Genomic DNA, 15212 nt, shown 5'->3' with positions numbered 1-15212 from the left:
CTAGTCTGATGATTCAGCTGTGCACATCCAGACGTTCTGCCCTTGTCTAATGCCTTTCATAATGTTGGGAACATGGGCTGGCATATGCAAATATTGGTTACGTAACAGTCGGTGTTATGTTGAGATTCGCCTGTTCTTCAGAGGTCTTTTAAACAAATGAGATTTATATAAGGAGGAAACAATGGAGTTTGAGACTCACTGTCATTTCCATGTATTGAACGCTTGTTATTTAACTATGCCGAGGTAAATTCAATTTTTGAATCTAGGGGACCTTTAACAACTAACTTACTAACTATTAATAAGCAGTAAATTAGGAGTTTATTGAGGGAAAAGTCGTAGTTAATAGTGAATACATGTTCCCTATACTAAAGTGTTACCATATAATATAATATTTTATATATATATATATATATATATATATATATATATATATATATATATATATTATATTTATATTTTATATATATATAAATTGTTAAATATTTTGTAATCATATTACATAGTTTAGCTTGGAGTCAATTTTTTTTTTATGTTGTCTTGACATCCCTTTCTATCATATTATTATTTTAGTCTAAAAGTTTTAATATAATTAAATATTTGGGATTTATATTTTTGTCAAAATGCACAGCTATGTCAGTGTAGACAGATGGTGTAGTTAAGACATTTACAAGCAAGTGTTAACAGGGCTATGCTAACTAGCCAAACCTTGACCCCTTAGTGACAGCTGAAAAGGAAATGGAGGTGGATTAGGCTATTACTTTTTGATGAAAGAGATGAAGACAATTGTTTTTTTCTCCCTTTGGAATAATGCACACTGATGAATTGTGTACACAGGAATATGTATTAAGATTGTAAATGGGGGCATTTTGATTTCATGTTGGCTTTACCAAAACTCATGCACGGTCTGAGCCCATTTTCAAGACATTTTTATCCAATTATTCAGGCCTTGAAATATGAAATAAGTGTCCGCTCCTGATCTTGTGCGATCGGGTCAGTGGATGTATGTGCCAGTATAAATCTATGCTTCATCTCCACAGACTGATAGCAGCTCCAGTCATGGCCTTATTTAGTGATGCAAACTCTCTTTCTTAATCTTGGGCCACTGGGAACAGATATCTTGGAGAATGCGCTGGCCAAAATGACCACCACATCCCCAAAGATACACATCAACCTCTAGACAAACATTTCTAAATCTGACATCAGCATATGTGCTTTTCTTATTAGAAATAATGAGTTTTATGTTAAGAGTTTTAAAGAGATGTTCAAGACTATATGAATTTATAAACATTAATTTTCAGTATCATTGTTTGTGTTCTGTAGTTCAACTCAGAACAACCAATCTGACAAATCAGATTTTTACCATAGTTAGGATACAAAAGGAAATGTCACCATGATAAATATCACATAGGACACGTTTTTCCATTCCAATGCGCTACTTATTGTTTTTCTATGTAAACACATGTTAGATGGACATATATGACCATTGCGTTCGCGTCTTGTTTTTTGCAGTGTCTCAAGTATGACACAGCATTCTAAAAATGCGGGGCTTAAGTTAAAATCAGCTCAACTTTTAAAAAACGAGTCTCAAGACCTTGTTTTTCTTTTTTTTTTTCCCCATTCCACTGCCCGCATCTCGCATCTTTCAAAGCAAAAACGCATTCTGCGTGAATTATAAATGTCATGTTTTTTGCAGCAACACCAATAAAAGACACCTTTATTCAATATATAATCAAATATATTATTTTATAAGAAGACAAAATAATTATTTCATCAATTAGTATGGTTTATTAGCTTAACTGTTGATTGTTTACAGTTGCCAAGCAGCTTGCATTTACATTTATTCATTCAACAGATGCTTTTATCCAAAGCACCATTAGGCAGCAGGTTTATTTTGGGATATTTTTTGGAAAATGTGTTTAGTAAGATGTCACCTTTAGAATGTACATTCGTATAGATTGTATAGATTTTTATTTTCTGTATGAAGATTGTTTGGTTTGACCACGTCTCATACTTTACATCAGCTTTGTTCCGTCACTGCGTCGAGAACCGAACTGGTAGTCTCCTCCTGTTCTTACTGGAGGACATAATCTGCGTTCCACCCGCTTCATGTTTGACCCTGAGCGATATGAATGCAATCTGAGAGAATCTGTCTTAAATTATTGATAGATGGAGAGTCTGTGCTTCAGGCCCAACCAGCTGCCAAAAGACTGGCCCACTACAGCCCTTCTACTCATTTCCTATTGGCTGAGACGTAACCTTGGTTACGGTCAGCATACTATAGCTGTATATCTGTCTTGATTATTAATGAGAGTAGTCTAATCAGTCATATTTCCAGACATATTCTTTAATATATATTCCATTGCTGTCAGGGTTAGATTTACGGAGTTCTAGTCTTCTGTTTTCCTATCGTACTTCGTTTTTTTTTTCTTTTCTGCATTGTGCTTTTTTTAAGCTCTATGAACAGTACTTGTGGCATAATGTCAATAATTTTGACTTGTCTCTCAGTGTTTGTTTGTTTATTTTAAAAAGGAAAAATCACAATTATATTAATGCACTTCCAATGAAGGTCTATGGGGCCTGCTTTCAAGAGAAACTTTGTTGAAATTTGAGCTGTAAAGTTCCTAAATTGTCCTTTTTGTGGTCAGAGTACTGTTCTTATGCGGGTTCCTGTGCTTTACAGATACATAAAAAAATAATAATAATAATTGGTGTGCTTGCGCATATTTCCTAGATTTACAAGGTCATTCTTTAATAATAATTGAGGAGCCTGAAGCATTCCATTTCTTCACACGCATATATACCAAGGCCATAACCTAATGTCTTGAACATTGGGGGGGACCAATATATTTTTTTTTCCTTTTTTTTTTTTAATAAAGCATAAAGAAACAAAACAGTGAAAGAAATTCTGGGTCTAATTCTAGTTGGGAAATAATTTTTGAACTATTTGCAAATAATATTTGCATTAAAATTTGCACACATGTACTTTTATATGTATGCTTAATATGTCAAAAATGTAAAACGTTTCTTGTCTCATCAGACTACGAAGTTAGGAATTACATGAATCACGTAGCCTAAATGCATATTTTCAATTCAAAATTTGAGAGAAAAAAGTCGAGTAGTTTGCATCACTGGATGTTACTGTCGGTCTTTCTATCACAAAATTGCTGACATGTATCAAATGTTTTGCTCTTTACATCTTACCTGACTCTCTTTTAATGTTAAACAGAATTCACGCTAGGCTTCTGTAAACAGTAAACCCCGCGTACTTTGATTTATTGGCCATCTCAATCATTTTGACATTGACGAGCGCTGTTAGACCGCTGAGGCAGACCAGTCAGACTAAAATTCTTTTTGTCATCCTAACAACACAGATAGCCATCTCTAAATGTCTATTGTGGTTACAGCCCTGATAAACTCACTGGCCTCTTTATAGACATTGCTAGTACCTGGTCGGACCGTTTGCCTTAATTCTTGAAAATATGTTCAAAGCAAGGTTATAATCGTTAACGAAAACGAACGAAAAAACGAAAACTAGGTGGGAAAAAACATTGTCGTTAACTGAAATAAAATAAAAACGAGGCATTACAAAAAAACGATAACTAACTAAAACTGTAATGTGTGTTTGGCAAAACTAACTAAAATAAAATAAAATTATAGATTAAATGTCCTTAGTTTTCGTCTTTATCAATGTCTTTCATAGAGCAAATAACGTTTAGCTGCATTTCTTTTCCCTGCGTCTCTCACATACACACGAGCGCGCGCGCGCACACACACACACACACACACACACACACACACAGAGCCCCTCCCCTCAGTGCACTGCGCGTCTCCATGTTAACGAGTGTTCGACTTTGAAAGCAAGTTAGCTAAAGGTTGGTATCTCGTGAACACCTTTACACAAACACACATTAAAAAGTGGTATAAAAATATTTTTAATTCTGAATATAACTTTGTCAGCGTGTTAATGTCGACGCGAGAAGCGATTGCTACTGCAGCAAGTTAACTAGACGCAAGTTTGAGGTAAAATGCACTTGGGTTGTCGATGTCAAAACACTATATTTGATTCAAATATTAAATAATGTCATTTGTTTACTCTTACACTGAATATTTGCTGCTTCAATCCAGATTAGTTCTGCATAGTTCACCCAAAATGAAAATTACTGTTAGAAAAAAAATCAAGTTTACAGAGTTTTAGTGTCACTGAAGGTAAACCTGCGTTGCTCATGGTGGTTAACGTTACCTCTCTTAACGTGCTCTTGCTGAATGGCAAGGATTGCACTATGGAATATTGTACCTTTTGTATGTTTTCTTTTTTTTTTTAACTGTATTTTATTTTTTATAACGAACAAGCTGCGATGTCACATTTCCGCTGCTTTGTTGTGTGTGCGTGAGGCGCGGGCGCGATCAAACAGATGTCTTTGCAGGGGACTTGCCTCATCGTCATGGCAACGGTTCGTAGTTAGGTAAGATTTCGTCAGAGTTGGTTGACGTTTGTTGGATGCTCAGACTACCAAACTAACGCCGATTAAACATGTTCAGTCTGGTGAAAACCGACTCAGACCAACGCCAACAGGGGTATCACACCGATCCGATCAAACTCCAACAGACGAGTTTGTTGGCGTTTGTCAGTGCGGTGTGAATTGGCCTTTACACTGAATGTTTGCTGCTTCAATCCAGACGAGACTTCGGTAAAGTTGGTTTTAAATTCGCACATTCGGACATCCGTATTCAATAGCCTTGTTAATCACACTACATTGGACATTCAGTGGACATTCACAAGTAAATATGCCATTAAAACAATACTTGCCTATTTTGATCGACTGTGAAAAATGTTGTAAGTTGACAATCGTTGGTTGTCGATATCATGTCGCTGCTTAAAATTCGCAAACATTAATTTATTGCACATTTATTGGAAAGTCTGAATTTATCAGAAGTCCGAATGTGCGAATATAAAACCAACTTTATCCAAGTCCAGACGAGTAGGCTATTGTAAATGTAGTATAGGGTGTGAAAATTGTACAGCTGTGGTATTTGTATAGGGTGTGAATTCTGTATAGAAGATGTGTAGATTTATGCTAGATTTAAAAATGGGTTGAATAGGCTATATGTGGTTCATGTATGTCTTCTTTAGTCTGTTGGCTCTTTAGGTTTTTTACTCACACGTCACTTACACATTTTGCACTTACTGCGGAGTGTTGAGACTGTTTACATATTTGTGCCCATATGTACATTTCATGTACTGGTTTTATTTTTGAATTAATATTTTCTAAAATTGTATGATGTTTTTGTTGAGTTATTAAATACATAATACTTTTTCTGACCTTTTTGAATCTTGCCCCTGACAAATAACCCAAATTACAAAAAAAGACTAAAACTAACACAAAAACTAAACTAAAACTAAGCATTTTCAAAAAATAAAAACTAAACTAAACTAGCAAACCCACTTTAAAAACTAATTAAAACTAAACTGAATTTGAAAACAAAAAGTCAAAACGAAATAAAAATAAAAACTAATGAAAAATGCAAAACTATAATAACCTTGGTTCAAAGTCACTTAAATCACCTTTCTTCCACATTCTGAGGCTCAGTTTGAACTTCAGCAGAGTTGCTGCCATGTGATTGATCAGGTGTACCTAATAATGTGGCCGGTGAATGTGTGTGTGTGTGTGTGTGTGTGTGTCTATATATATCCACAACCATCACCTCATGTTGCAGCATGATAATGCACAGTCCCATGTTGCAAGGATCTGTACACAATTCCTGGAAGCTGAAAACATCCCAGTTCTTGCATGGCCAGCATACTCACTGGACATGTCACCCATTGAGCATGTTTGGGATGCTCTGGATCGGCGTATATGACAGCATGTTCCAGTTCCTGCCAATATTCAGAAACTTCGCACAGCCATTGAAGAGGAGTGGACCAACATTCCACAGGCCACAATCAACAACCTGATCAACTCTATGCGAAGGAGATGTTGCACCTGCGTGAGGCAAATTGTGGTCACACCAGATACTGACTGGTTTTCAGACTCCCCCAATACAGTAAAACTGCACCTTTTTAGAGTGGCCTTTTATTGTGGCCAGCGTAAGGCACACCTGTGCAATAATCATGCTGTCTAATCAGCATCTTGATATGCCACACCTGTGAGGTGGATGGATTATCTCGGCAAAGGAGAAGTGCTCACTAACACAGATTTAGACAGATTTGTGAACAATTTTTGAGAGAAATAGGCATCACCTCATGAACATATATATATATATATATATATATATATATATATATATATATATATATATATATATATAAATTGCTAAATTTCAAGATCTTTTGCAACTCTGATTTCATACTGTTATGATCCTATTTCGAGTAGGGTTCTCTTTTTGTCCTGAATTTGCCTTGAATGTTTAATGGCACAAAATCAGAAGAAAGAGAGAGGGGGAATTCTGCTTTCAAGATTAGTCGTGGGTTTTCCCCACAGATTGTCATCGCTGTATTGTTTTGTACTTTGTAAATGTGTGAGCAAAGATGTGAGAAATGTTTGTTTTGCGTGTATTCTTAGCTCTTGTTCCTGTTTTTGTGTGTGAGCTAGCTGTCGATCTCTATATCTATCTATCTATCTATCTATATATATATATATATATATATATATATATATATATATATATATATATATATATATATATATAAACACCATCAGCATTGTGTCACACTTCTGCTTTGGGTATGTATAGAAAGTTACAATTTACTGAACTCTGAGAAAATGTGGCCTCCCTAGAAAGACACAAACACACATACGAGCAACTGAGAGCTTGAAGGAGTAGCACAATCACACCCAAAAATGAAATTTCTGTCATCGTTTACTCACCCTCATGTCTTTTCCAAACCAGTATGGCTTTCTTTTTTGTGGAACCCAAGCAGAATGTGAAGACAGACTTTTCTTTGTACCGTTCAAAAGTTTGGGGTCAGTAAGTATTATTATTATTTTTTAAAGAAAATACTGTTACTCAGCAAGGATGGGTTAAATTGCTCAAAAGTGACAGTAAAGACATTTATAATGTTAAAAAATATTCCATTTTAAATAAATGCTGTTCTTTTGACCTTTCTAAATAATCCTGGAAAAAAACTAATCAGTTTCCACAAAAATGTTAAGATGCATAACTGTTTTCAACATCGATAATAATAAGAAATGTTTCTTAAGCAGCAAATCAGCATATTATAATGATTTCTGTAGGATCATGTGACATTGAAGACTGGAGTAATGATGCTGAAAATTCAGCTTTATTATCACAGTAATAATGTACACTTTAAAATATATTACATTTAAAAAAAAAGTTATTTTAAATTGTAATAATATTTCACAATATTACTGCTTTTACTGTATTTTTAATCAAATAAATGCAGCCTTGGTGAACAGAAGAGACTTCTTTCAAAAAATATAAAAAAAAAATTCTTAAGCCCGAACTTTTGGACATTACTATATAGTTTTGACTTTTAAATGCTTTGCTTTATAATTAACTATAATGATTTAATTTAGTTTAGGTTGGATATTTTTTTCCCTTTACACCTCAAAGTATAGGCTTACTGTACAATTGTTAAAAATAACTTTTTTAATTTTAATAGCCTCCACTTATAGCCAACAGATGGCCAGTGCTAAATGTGCACCACAGGTTAATATCAAGTCTTAGAGAAATCTTCCAAAGTGTGTGTGTGTGTGGTTCATTAATTCCCTGTAGGAGGCATTGGGGTGTAAAGTGAAGCATTTATAATGCAGCAGAAGTGTTTGTTCAGCTGATGCTTGTGTTTGCTTTATGTCTTTTCCTGTGTTGTATGTGTGTTTGTGCATCCTGGTGTGCTCATAACCACGGTCCACATGAATTAGTTTTTCACGCATAAAGCCACATTTGGGAATGTGTCTGAGAATTTGGGAATGCGCAGTCATGACAAAACCAGGAAGCTTGTGATCTCTTCACCTTTGAAAGGCAAGGAAATGAATCATTCCACATTGAGCCAGTGTGGTGGGTGGAGGTGGACGGGATCCTATCAGAAGGAAGCACAGCCTCCCTTTCTCCATCTCTCTCATGCATACGACACTCATGTGCTTCCTGACAGCGCCGGTACCTGTCGTAACCCAGCGGACCATTGTCGTTTCCAGCTCACCCGCAGCAAACAGTTGTACAAATCAAAGCCCGTTTTTGAAATGCATTCCACCCCACTGCTGCTAAACATGGAGGGAGTGTGAGAGAGAGAGGGAGACGGAGGGGAAAAGCAGAGGTTTCGAGTTTTGTTTTTGCACATTGAGGCCTTGGAATCTGAACTGGCTAACCTTTCCCAGCAGCTGCTGCTGTTTGAACAATCTGCTCTGATCCAAGCGTCACACAGTCCAGAGAAAACAAGCCGTCTGTTCTGTACTTGTTTGGCCACAAGGGGGCTGAGAGGACGAGACAAGAGAGACGTTTGTCCTTCTGTCTGTCTCTCATACAAATGTATTTAAACCACAGTTTCGTCTGTCTGTCTTTATCTATTTTTCTTTCACTTCGTCGTTGTGATGTTTCATTCTGTTGTTCTATCTATCTGGTTAAGTCTATCATTTTGTCTATCTAAATTCATTCTTTCTATCATTCTATCTGTCTGTTATCATTCTGTTTTTTCTATTTCAGTCATTCTGTTTATATTGATAATTCCTTCTGTCGTGTGACAGTTATTCTATCGGTCATTCTTTTTTTCATTCGGTCATTCTTTTATCGTGGTTTTCTGTCATTCTGTCGTTATCTATTTTTCTATCATTTTATTATTTAATTATGTCATTCTGTCTGTGGTTTTGTCTTTTTAGCATTCTGTCTATCATTCTTAATTCTGTTGTCATTCTTTCCATAGTTCTTTTTTCTTATTCTGCCATTATCTATCATTATTTCTATCATTCCATCTCTGTCATTTTGTCATTCATGCTATCATTCTTTGTCTTTCTATCATTCCATCTGTTGTGTTTTTAATCATTTTTTTTAATCATTCTGTCTGCAACTTTTCTTTTTTTTTCTATTCTGTCTATTGTTCTCTGTCTGTCATTGTATTTGTTGTACTTTCTGTTGTTCATTCTGTCTATCATTCTATCATTAGGGGCTTTTGCACCAGAGGAACCTTTTCATAGTTCCTAAAACTATTGGTTGAAGTACCCAGATTTTGCTGTGTTTTGAAACTAGGAATGATTTTAGTTCTAGGAACTTCTTTTGGGGGAACTAAATTAGAGTTCTACTTCAGAGTAGGGTCTAAACCAGCACTATAGGAACTATCAGTGACGTGAGTGTATGTTGATTGGTCAAACGCATGTCAAACACTAGCACCCGGCATTTTTAAAAAGCCACTTAAACATTTATTTCACAAACATGGAAAACGGCGATATGCCATTTACCTGTTGTCTGCAGGGTTGTGTTCTTTTCTTCACCTCGATGATATGTAATACTGAAAGTTGTCATAGGAGATTTCTTCTCTTAGGCCGTGTGTCCACCAAAGCATTTTTATTTGCCAGCTGAAAACGCTAGGCGCTCTGCTTAAAACGCCTTTCTGTCAGCTGCGCAGCGTTTTTTTCCCGTTGAGACACTTTGTTGCTATGATACGGAATATCCGCTGTAATGTTACTGATTTTGCAGGTAATTTGTTTCAGACTAAAAATGTTGACACAATGTGGAATTACTTGCTATGTATTTTCGGAGACCAGCAAAATTAATTTCTCATTCATTTTAGAGATGTTCCGATACCCCTTTTCCATTCCCGATACCGATTCCGATACCTGAGCTCAGGGTATCGGCCGATACCCAGTACCGATCCGATACCTGGGTGTGTATCTGTGTATATATATATATATATATATATACTACTAGCCCTGTATGAATTGATAGAATTATTTATGGTGTGCTTCAGACTTATCCCTTAATAAAACAAGAACAAAAACATACAGTGAACTAGAGTATTTTTATTATCTGACGACATACATTTGTCAGTTATATTATTTATTTATTTTAAGTGAAAAAGAACTTCAAATGCAGCCACAAATCTAACACTGTAAACTGAAAAAGGTATATTAGTTTTACAATATAACTATAAAAACAGTGCAACAAATAAATCTAGGAATATAATTATATAAGAAAATAATCTCTTTAAAACTTGAAGTCCAGAAACAATTTTGTTAAATAAAAATCTCACGTTTTCGACGACTGACAGCAGCTGGTCATCCAGAACAATAAACCCGACAATTTTGTCGGTTATCTTTATTTGTCTTTTGAAAACTTTTCTCTTTGTTTGAATGAAGCTGGCACGCCTCATCCTTCTCCATCTTAAGCGCGTCAAACGCCCGAATCGCTCAATTCGCACCGCGTCATTCACGCGAATCTCGCCGCAGGAAGTCAATTCGCGTCTTTGCATTGACTTAACATGTAAATCACTCGCGCTTATCGCTTCATTCGCGTCTGGTGTGAACGCAGCATTAGCCTTTATGTAACCATCGTGTTGCGCGGGGTGACGCGTCTTCAAATGCTTTATTAAGTTATTTGTGTTAAAGTTGCTAATACTTGTGCCACTCGAAATTGCAGCATTGCATATGAGACATGTCGCCGTTTTACTGGTCTGAAATACTGCCAAACAGCAGACATACTGCTAGCGCGTTTTCACTTCTCCGCTGCTCTAAACAGTGGTTGCTTGTGGCAACACAGCACAACTTCCTGTGTTTGCATTCTGAGCCGCGAAGAAGAATTGATTTCCGATTTGCTGCGTTAAGCAAAGATAGCGGGCACAACTAGGTATTGTTTAAGAAAATGGTATCGGATCGGTACGTGAGTTTAAATACTCGCCGATACCGATGCCAGAAATTTTTGTGGTATCGGTGGTATTTCCGATACTAGTATCGGAATCGGAACAACCCTAAATTCATTTTGTTCCGTTCTCTGCTTGTTAAAGGGATAGTTCACCCAAAAATGAAAATTTGATGTTTATCTGCTTACCCCCAGTGCATCCAAGATGTAGGTGTCTTTGTTTCTTCAGTAGAACACAAATGATGATTTTTAACTCCAACCGTTGCCGTCTGTCAGCCGTATAATGTGGGTCAATGGGAACTTCTACTATAAGAGTAAATAAACCTTGCATAGACAAGTCCAAATTAAACCCTGCGGCTCGTGACGACACATTGATGTCCTAAGACACGAAACGATCGGTTTGTGCGAGAAACCGAACAGTATTTATATCATTTTTTACCTCTAATACACCATTATGTCCAACTGCATTCATCACTCGATTCGTTTGGTCTGATCGCGCTCTGACAACGGCAGTGATGTCTCGCGCATATACTTCAATGAGAGCGAGACATCACTGCCGCTGTCAGAGTGCGATCAGACCTTACTAACGAGTGCTGCACGCGGTTGGACATAGTGGTGTATTAGAGTTAAAAAATTATATAAATACTGTTCGGTTTCTCGCACAAACCGATCGTTTCGTGTCTTAGGACATCAATGTGTCGTCACGAGCCGCAGGGTTTAATTTGGACTTGTCTATGCAAGGTTTATTTACTCTTATAGTAGAAGTTCCCATTGACCCACATTATACGGCTGACAGACGGCAACGGTTGGAGTTAAAAATCATCATTTGTGTTCTACTGAAGAAACAAAGACACCTACATCTTGGATGCACTGGGGGTAAGCAGATAAACATCAAATTTTCATTTTTGAGTGAACTATCCCTTTAATGTCGTTGTACGGTTGTAATTCGGTTGTTAAGTCTGACGTCACGCGGCAGCGCTTCCGGGTCCTAGCGCTCTATCTCATACCACAAGAAAACAACAAATGGTGCTAATATACATACACGATGTGGTGTAATACTACAAAAAATATATAATTATAACCTTTATCTCCATACCAAAATTCCAGATGGCCAGACAATGATTCATCTTTTATAAATCGTTAAAATATTAATATCTGTGACGCTGTAAGCACAGAGACTGTTGTGTAGAGTAGACTGTAAGTATTTAAAATGTTTAACTTTTTAAAATGATTGATGTTTAAAATGAATAAATAGCGCTCATAAAGGGCCGTCGATGGCATTCTCAAGTGAAACGTGTCGAGGCTTGGACCCGGAAACGGCGTTCCTTACGTCACGACTTAACAAGCGGATAGTTGGTCAGTGTTGTAATTGTCCCGCCCCTCCTCCACTCTGATTGGACGACTGGCTAAAAAGTGACAGTGATGAGCGCAGCGTTTTACTCAAAGTTGAACATTCTTCAACTCGAGGCGACCATTAAAAAACGCCGAGCTCTCAGCGCTTGAGCGTGAAAAAGACGCTCAGCACCTCGTTTACGATCGGCGTTTAAAAAACGCGGCATTCCCATTGAAAACAATTGAAAAAGTACGCTAGCAGCTGGAAAAAACGCTCTGGTGGACACACAGCCTTATTAGCCTCACTTTTTGCGTAAATTACGCGTTTACATTCCATCTCCGTTATTACGAAACCCACAACACACAACAAACACAGGTTTTTAGCGTCTGTAAATGCCGCACTTAAAGACGCCACTCTCGGTCGCTTCAGAGTTCCTATTCCAGGTGCAAATGCAACCAAGAACATGGACAAAATTAGTTCTCAGGGAACTATCCTAGTGGCTAGTTCCTATACTCATTTCTCTCTTTGGTACCTCCGACCCTTTCTGAAAACACTAAGAGATTTGTTATTCATTCAGTACAAACATTCAGTCTTTCTCTCTGTCTGTGTGTCTCTCTCTTTAGGGTCTGGAGGGGAACGTATACGACCACGTGAAGGATTATCTGATATCCTTTTGTCGGACCGAGTTGGAAGCGTTTCAAGCCATCCACAGCACCTTCCAGTTCCTCCTGGAGAAGTCCAGTCGAGTGAGTCACACATTCTCTCTCAATTTCCCTCTTCATTCCCAGAAATAGATTCGCTCTGCCAGCTCCTCATTATCGGCTCCCCTATGAAGAAATCCCCTCACACACACATCATTCCTCCACTGTGCTGACAAACACATCTGTCTGAACACTATTTTACTAGCCAAGGGGGCCTAATTTTACATAACACTGTGTGAGAGAGAGAGTTACGCATGCATTTTTCCTGCATAAGCTCTTAAAGGGATAGTTCAAGCAAAAATAATCATTCTATCATCATTTACTCAACCTGTGTGACTTTCTTTATTCTGCGGAACACAATAGAATGTTGTTGAATATTCTGGTCCAAACAACATTGGACCCCATTGACTTTCATTGTATGTTTTTCAAACATTCTTTTATGTTCCACAGAAAAAAGGCCAGTTTGGGTGAACTCTCCCTTTAAAGGGACATTTTACTTGTCAGTGCAGACAAACACTTGCATCATGTTAGTTTTGTTTTTATGTCCAGGTGATGCAGGATTTCAACCAGCAGCTGTTCCTGCAGGAGAACCCTGTGTTTCACAAAGCACAAGACTTCCAGTTCCAGCCCAGCGACAGCGATACAGTGAGTTTCATGCATGCAGGTTCATAAACTGTATCTAGACAAATCAAGGGCTCCTATACTACAGTTGCATATGTTTGGGTCAGTTCATTTTATTTTTTTCCATTTGGGAGAAATTAATGCTTTTATTCAGCAAGGATGCATTAAATTGATCAAAAGTGACAGTAAAGATGCTGTTCTTTTTTGAACTTTCTATTCATGAAAGATTCAGCTTTTCCACAAAAACATAAAGCAGCACAACTGTTTTCAACATTGATAATAATAATAGTTTCTTGAGCATCAAATCAGCATATTAGAATAATTTCTCAAGGATCGTGTGACATTGAAGACTGGAGTAATGATGCTGAAAATTCAGCTTTACCATCACAGGAATAAATTCCATTTTAAAATATATTCAAATAGAAAACTGTTCTTTTAAATTGTAATAATATTTCACAGTATTACTGTATTTGTGATCAAATAAATGCAGCCTTGGTGAGCAGAAGAGACTTCTTTCAAAAACATTAAAAATCTTACCAACCCCAAAATTTTGAACGGTAGTGTACAAAAAAGTCCTATAATCACTTTAGAATATAAATATCACAATTCTATCTCATTACTGAATTTTATTTAGTTTAAACCATCTCATGGCAGGGAATCCACCTTTTGTTATCTTTTTTTTTTTTTTTTTTTTGTTAGTTTCTTTATTCAGCACACCAATTCTCTCTCTCTTCCTGTCTGTCTCTTGGTATTATTTCTACTCCTCATTTAAAGGTTTAAATTGTCTTCAAACGTTTCAGAGTTTATTCAGTGTTGACAGCGTCATCGACACATACCTCACAAGCGGGCCGAAAAAACTCAAATTTCATCATCACCTTCTATTTTTAGCCTGATCCATCTGAGAGTCTCTGCGAACAGAATTTCTTGTTCCTGCAGTGATGAAGAAACATCCCGCTGTTTAAACCCTCTTCTGTGTCTACTCGAGCTTTAATCACAACTCATTTTTGTGAACGTTTCTCTCGTTATGCTACAGTTCTGCTTGAGTGGGACTGATGTTTAGCCGTTTTGAACTCCTTTTTACTCTGTAGCATTTTTATTTCAAAGATAGCGTTCCTCATTATATCTGTCTGTATTCATTTATCCTATTTCTAACTTCAGTTTCAGTTTTCAGTGCTTACTGTAAATGATATAACTTGATGACAGTTTAACATGTGCCCACTGATCCGTGCTATAAATGTTGTAATAATGAATTATCTTATCTGCAATTTAAGCTTGAAGGAGCCTTCTAAATGGGAATCGTGCTCGTGCAAGTCATCCCAGTCAAATAAATCTATACCAGACAGTCTCTTTTCAATTATATGAAAATAAAATATTATGACTTCTAAAACCACTTTTTATAATATCTTTTCAATTATTTACTTGTCTGGCATAATGTTTGTGCTATTTTGGGGGCTTTTCTCAGAGAATGTTGATAATATGTGATTTTTTGCAGTCGATTTGATGAATTATCAGTTATTAGAATTATTTGTTAAGTAGTATATTTTGTAATTATTATTTTCAATTTATTTAAAAATTAATTTTACAGTTATAGAATTGTCTTAACTAACTCATTTAATCAATTAATTTTAATTTTATCAGTTGATCCTGTTTTTGTTGTTGTTGTTTTTTTTTACTATAATTTATATACAGTATCTTTATGAAGTAACTAGAATTAAAATCTTGGTAATGCATTTATGTGTAGTATAATTTTAATT

General features: G+C 36.4%; 1 protein-coding gene across 2 annotated transcripts in view; it reads left to right on the top strand.

Annotated features, from left to right (window-relative positions):
- LOC125254390 (F-BAR and double SH3 domains protein 2) overlaps positions 1–15212 on the top strand; it is a 119555-nt gene that overhangs the window by 79119 nt on the left and 25224 nt on the right. For both annotated transcript variants that reach the window (XM_048168993.1, XM_048168994.1), the window contains exons 9-10: positions 12760–12882; positions 13387–13482. In XM_048168993.1, coding sequence (XP_048024950.1) covers positions 12760–12882; positions 13387–13482 — 219 coding nt within the window. The remainder of the gene's footprint in view (positions 1–12759; positions 12883–13386; positions 13483–15212) is intronic.

This window comes from Megalobrama amblycephala, linkage group LG19, assembly GCF_018812025.1.
Source record: "Megalobrama amblycephala isolate DHTTF-2021 linkage group LG19, ASM1881202v1, whole genome shotgun sequence".
Taxonomy (NCBI): Eukaryota; Metazoa; Chordata; class Actinopteri; order Cypriniformes; family Xenocyprididae; genus Megalobrama; species Megalobrama amblycephala.
This window is presented reverse-complemented; position numbering and strand designations above follow the sequence as displayed.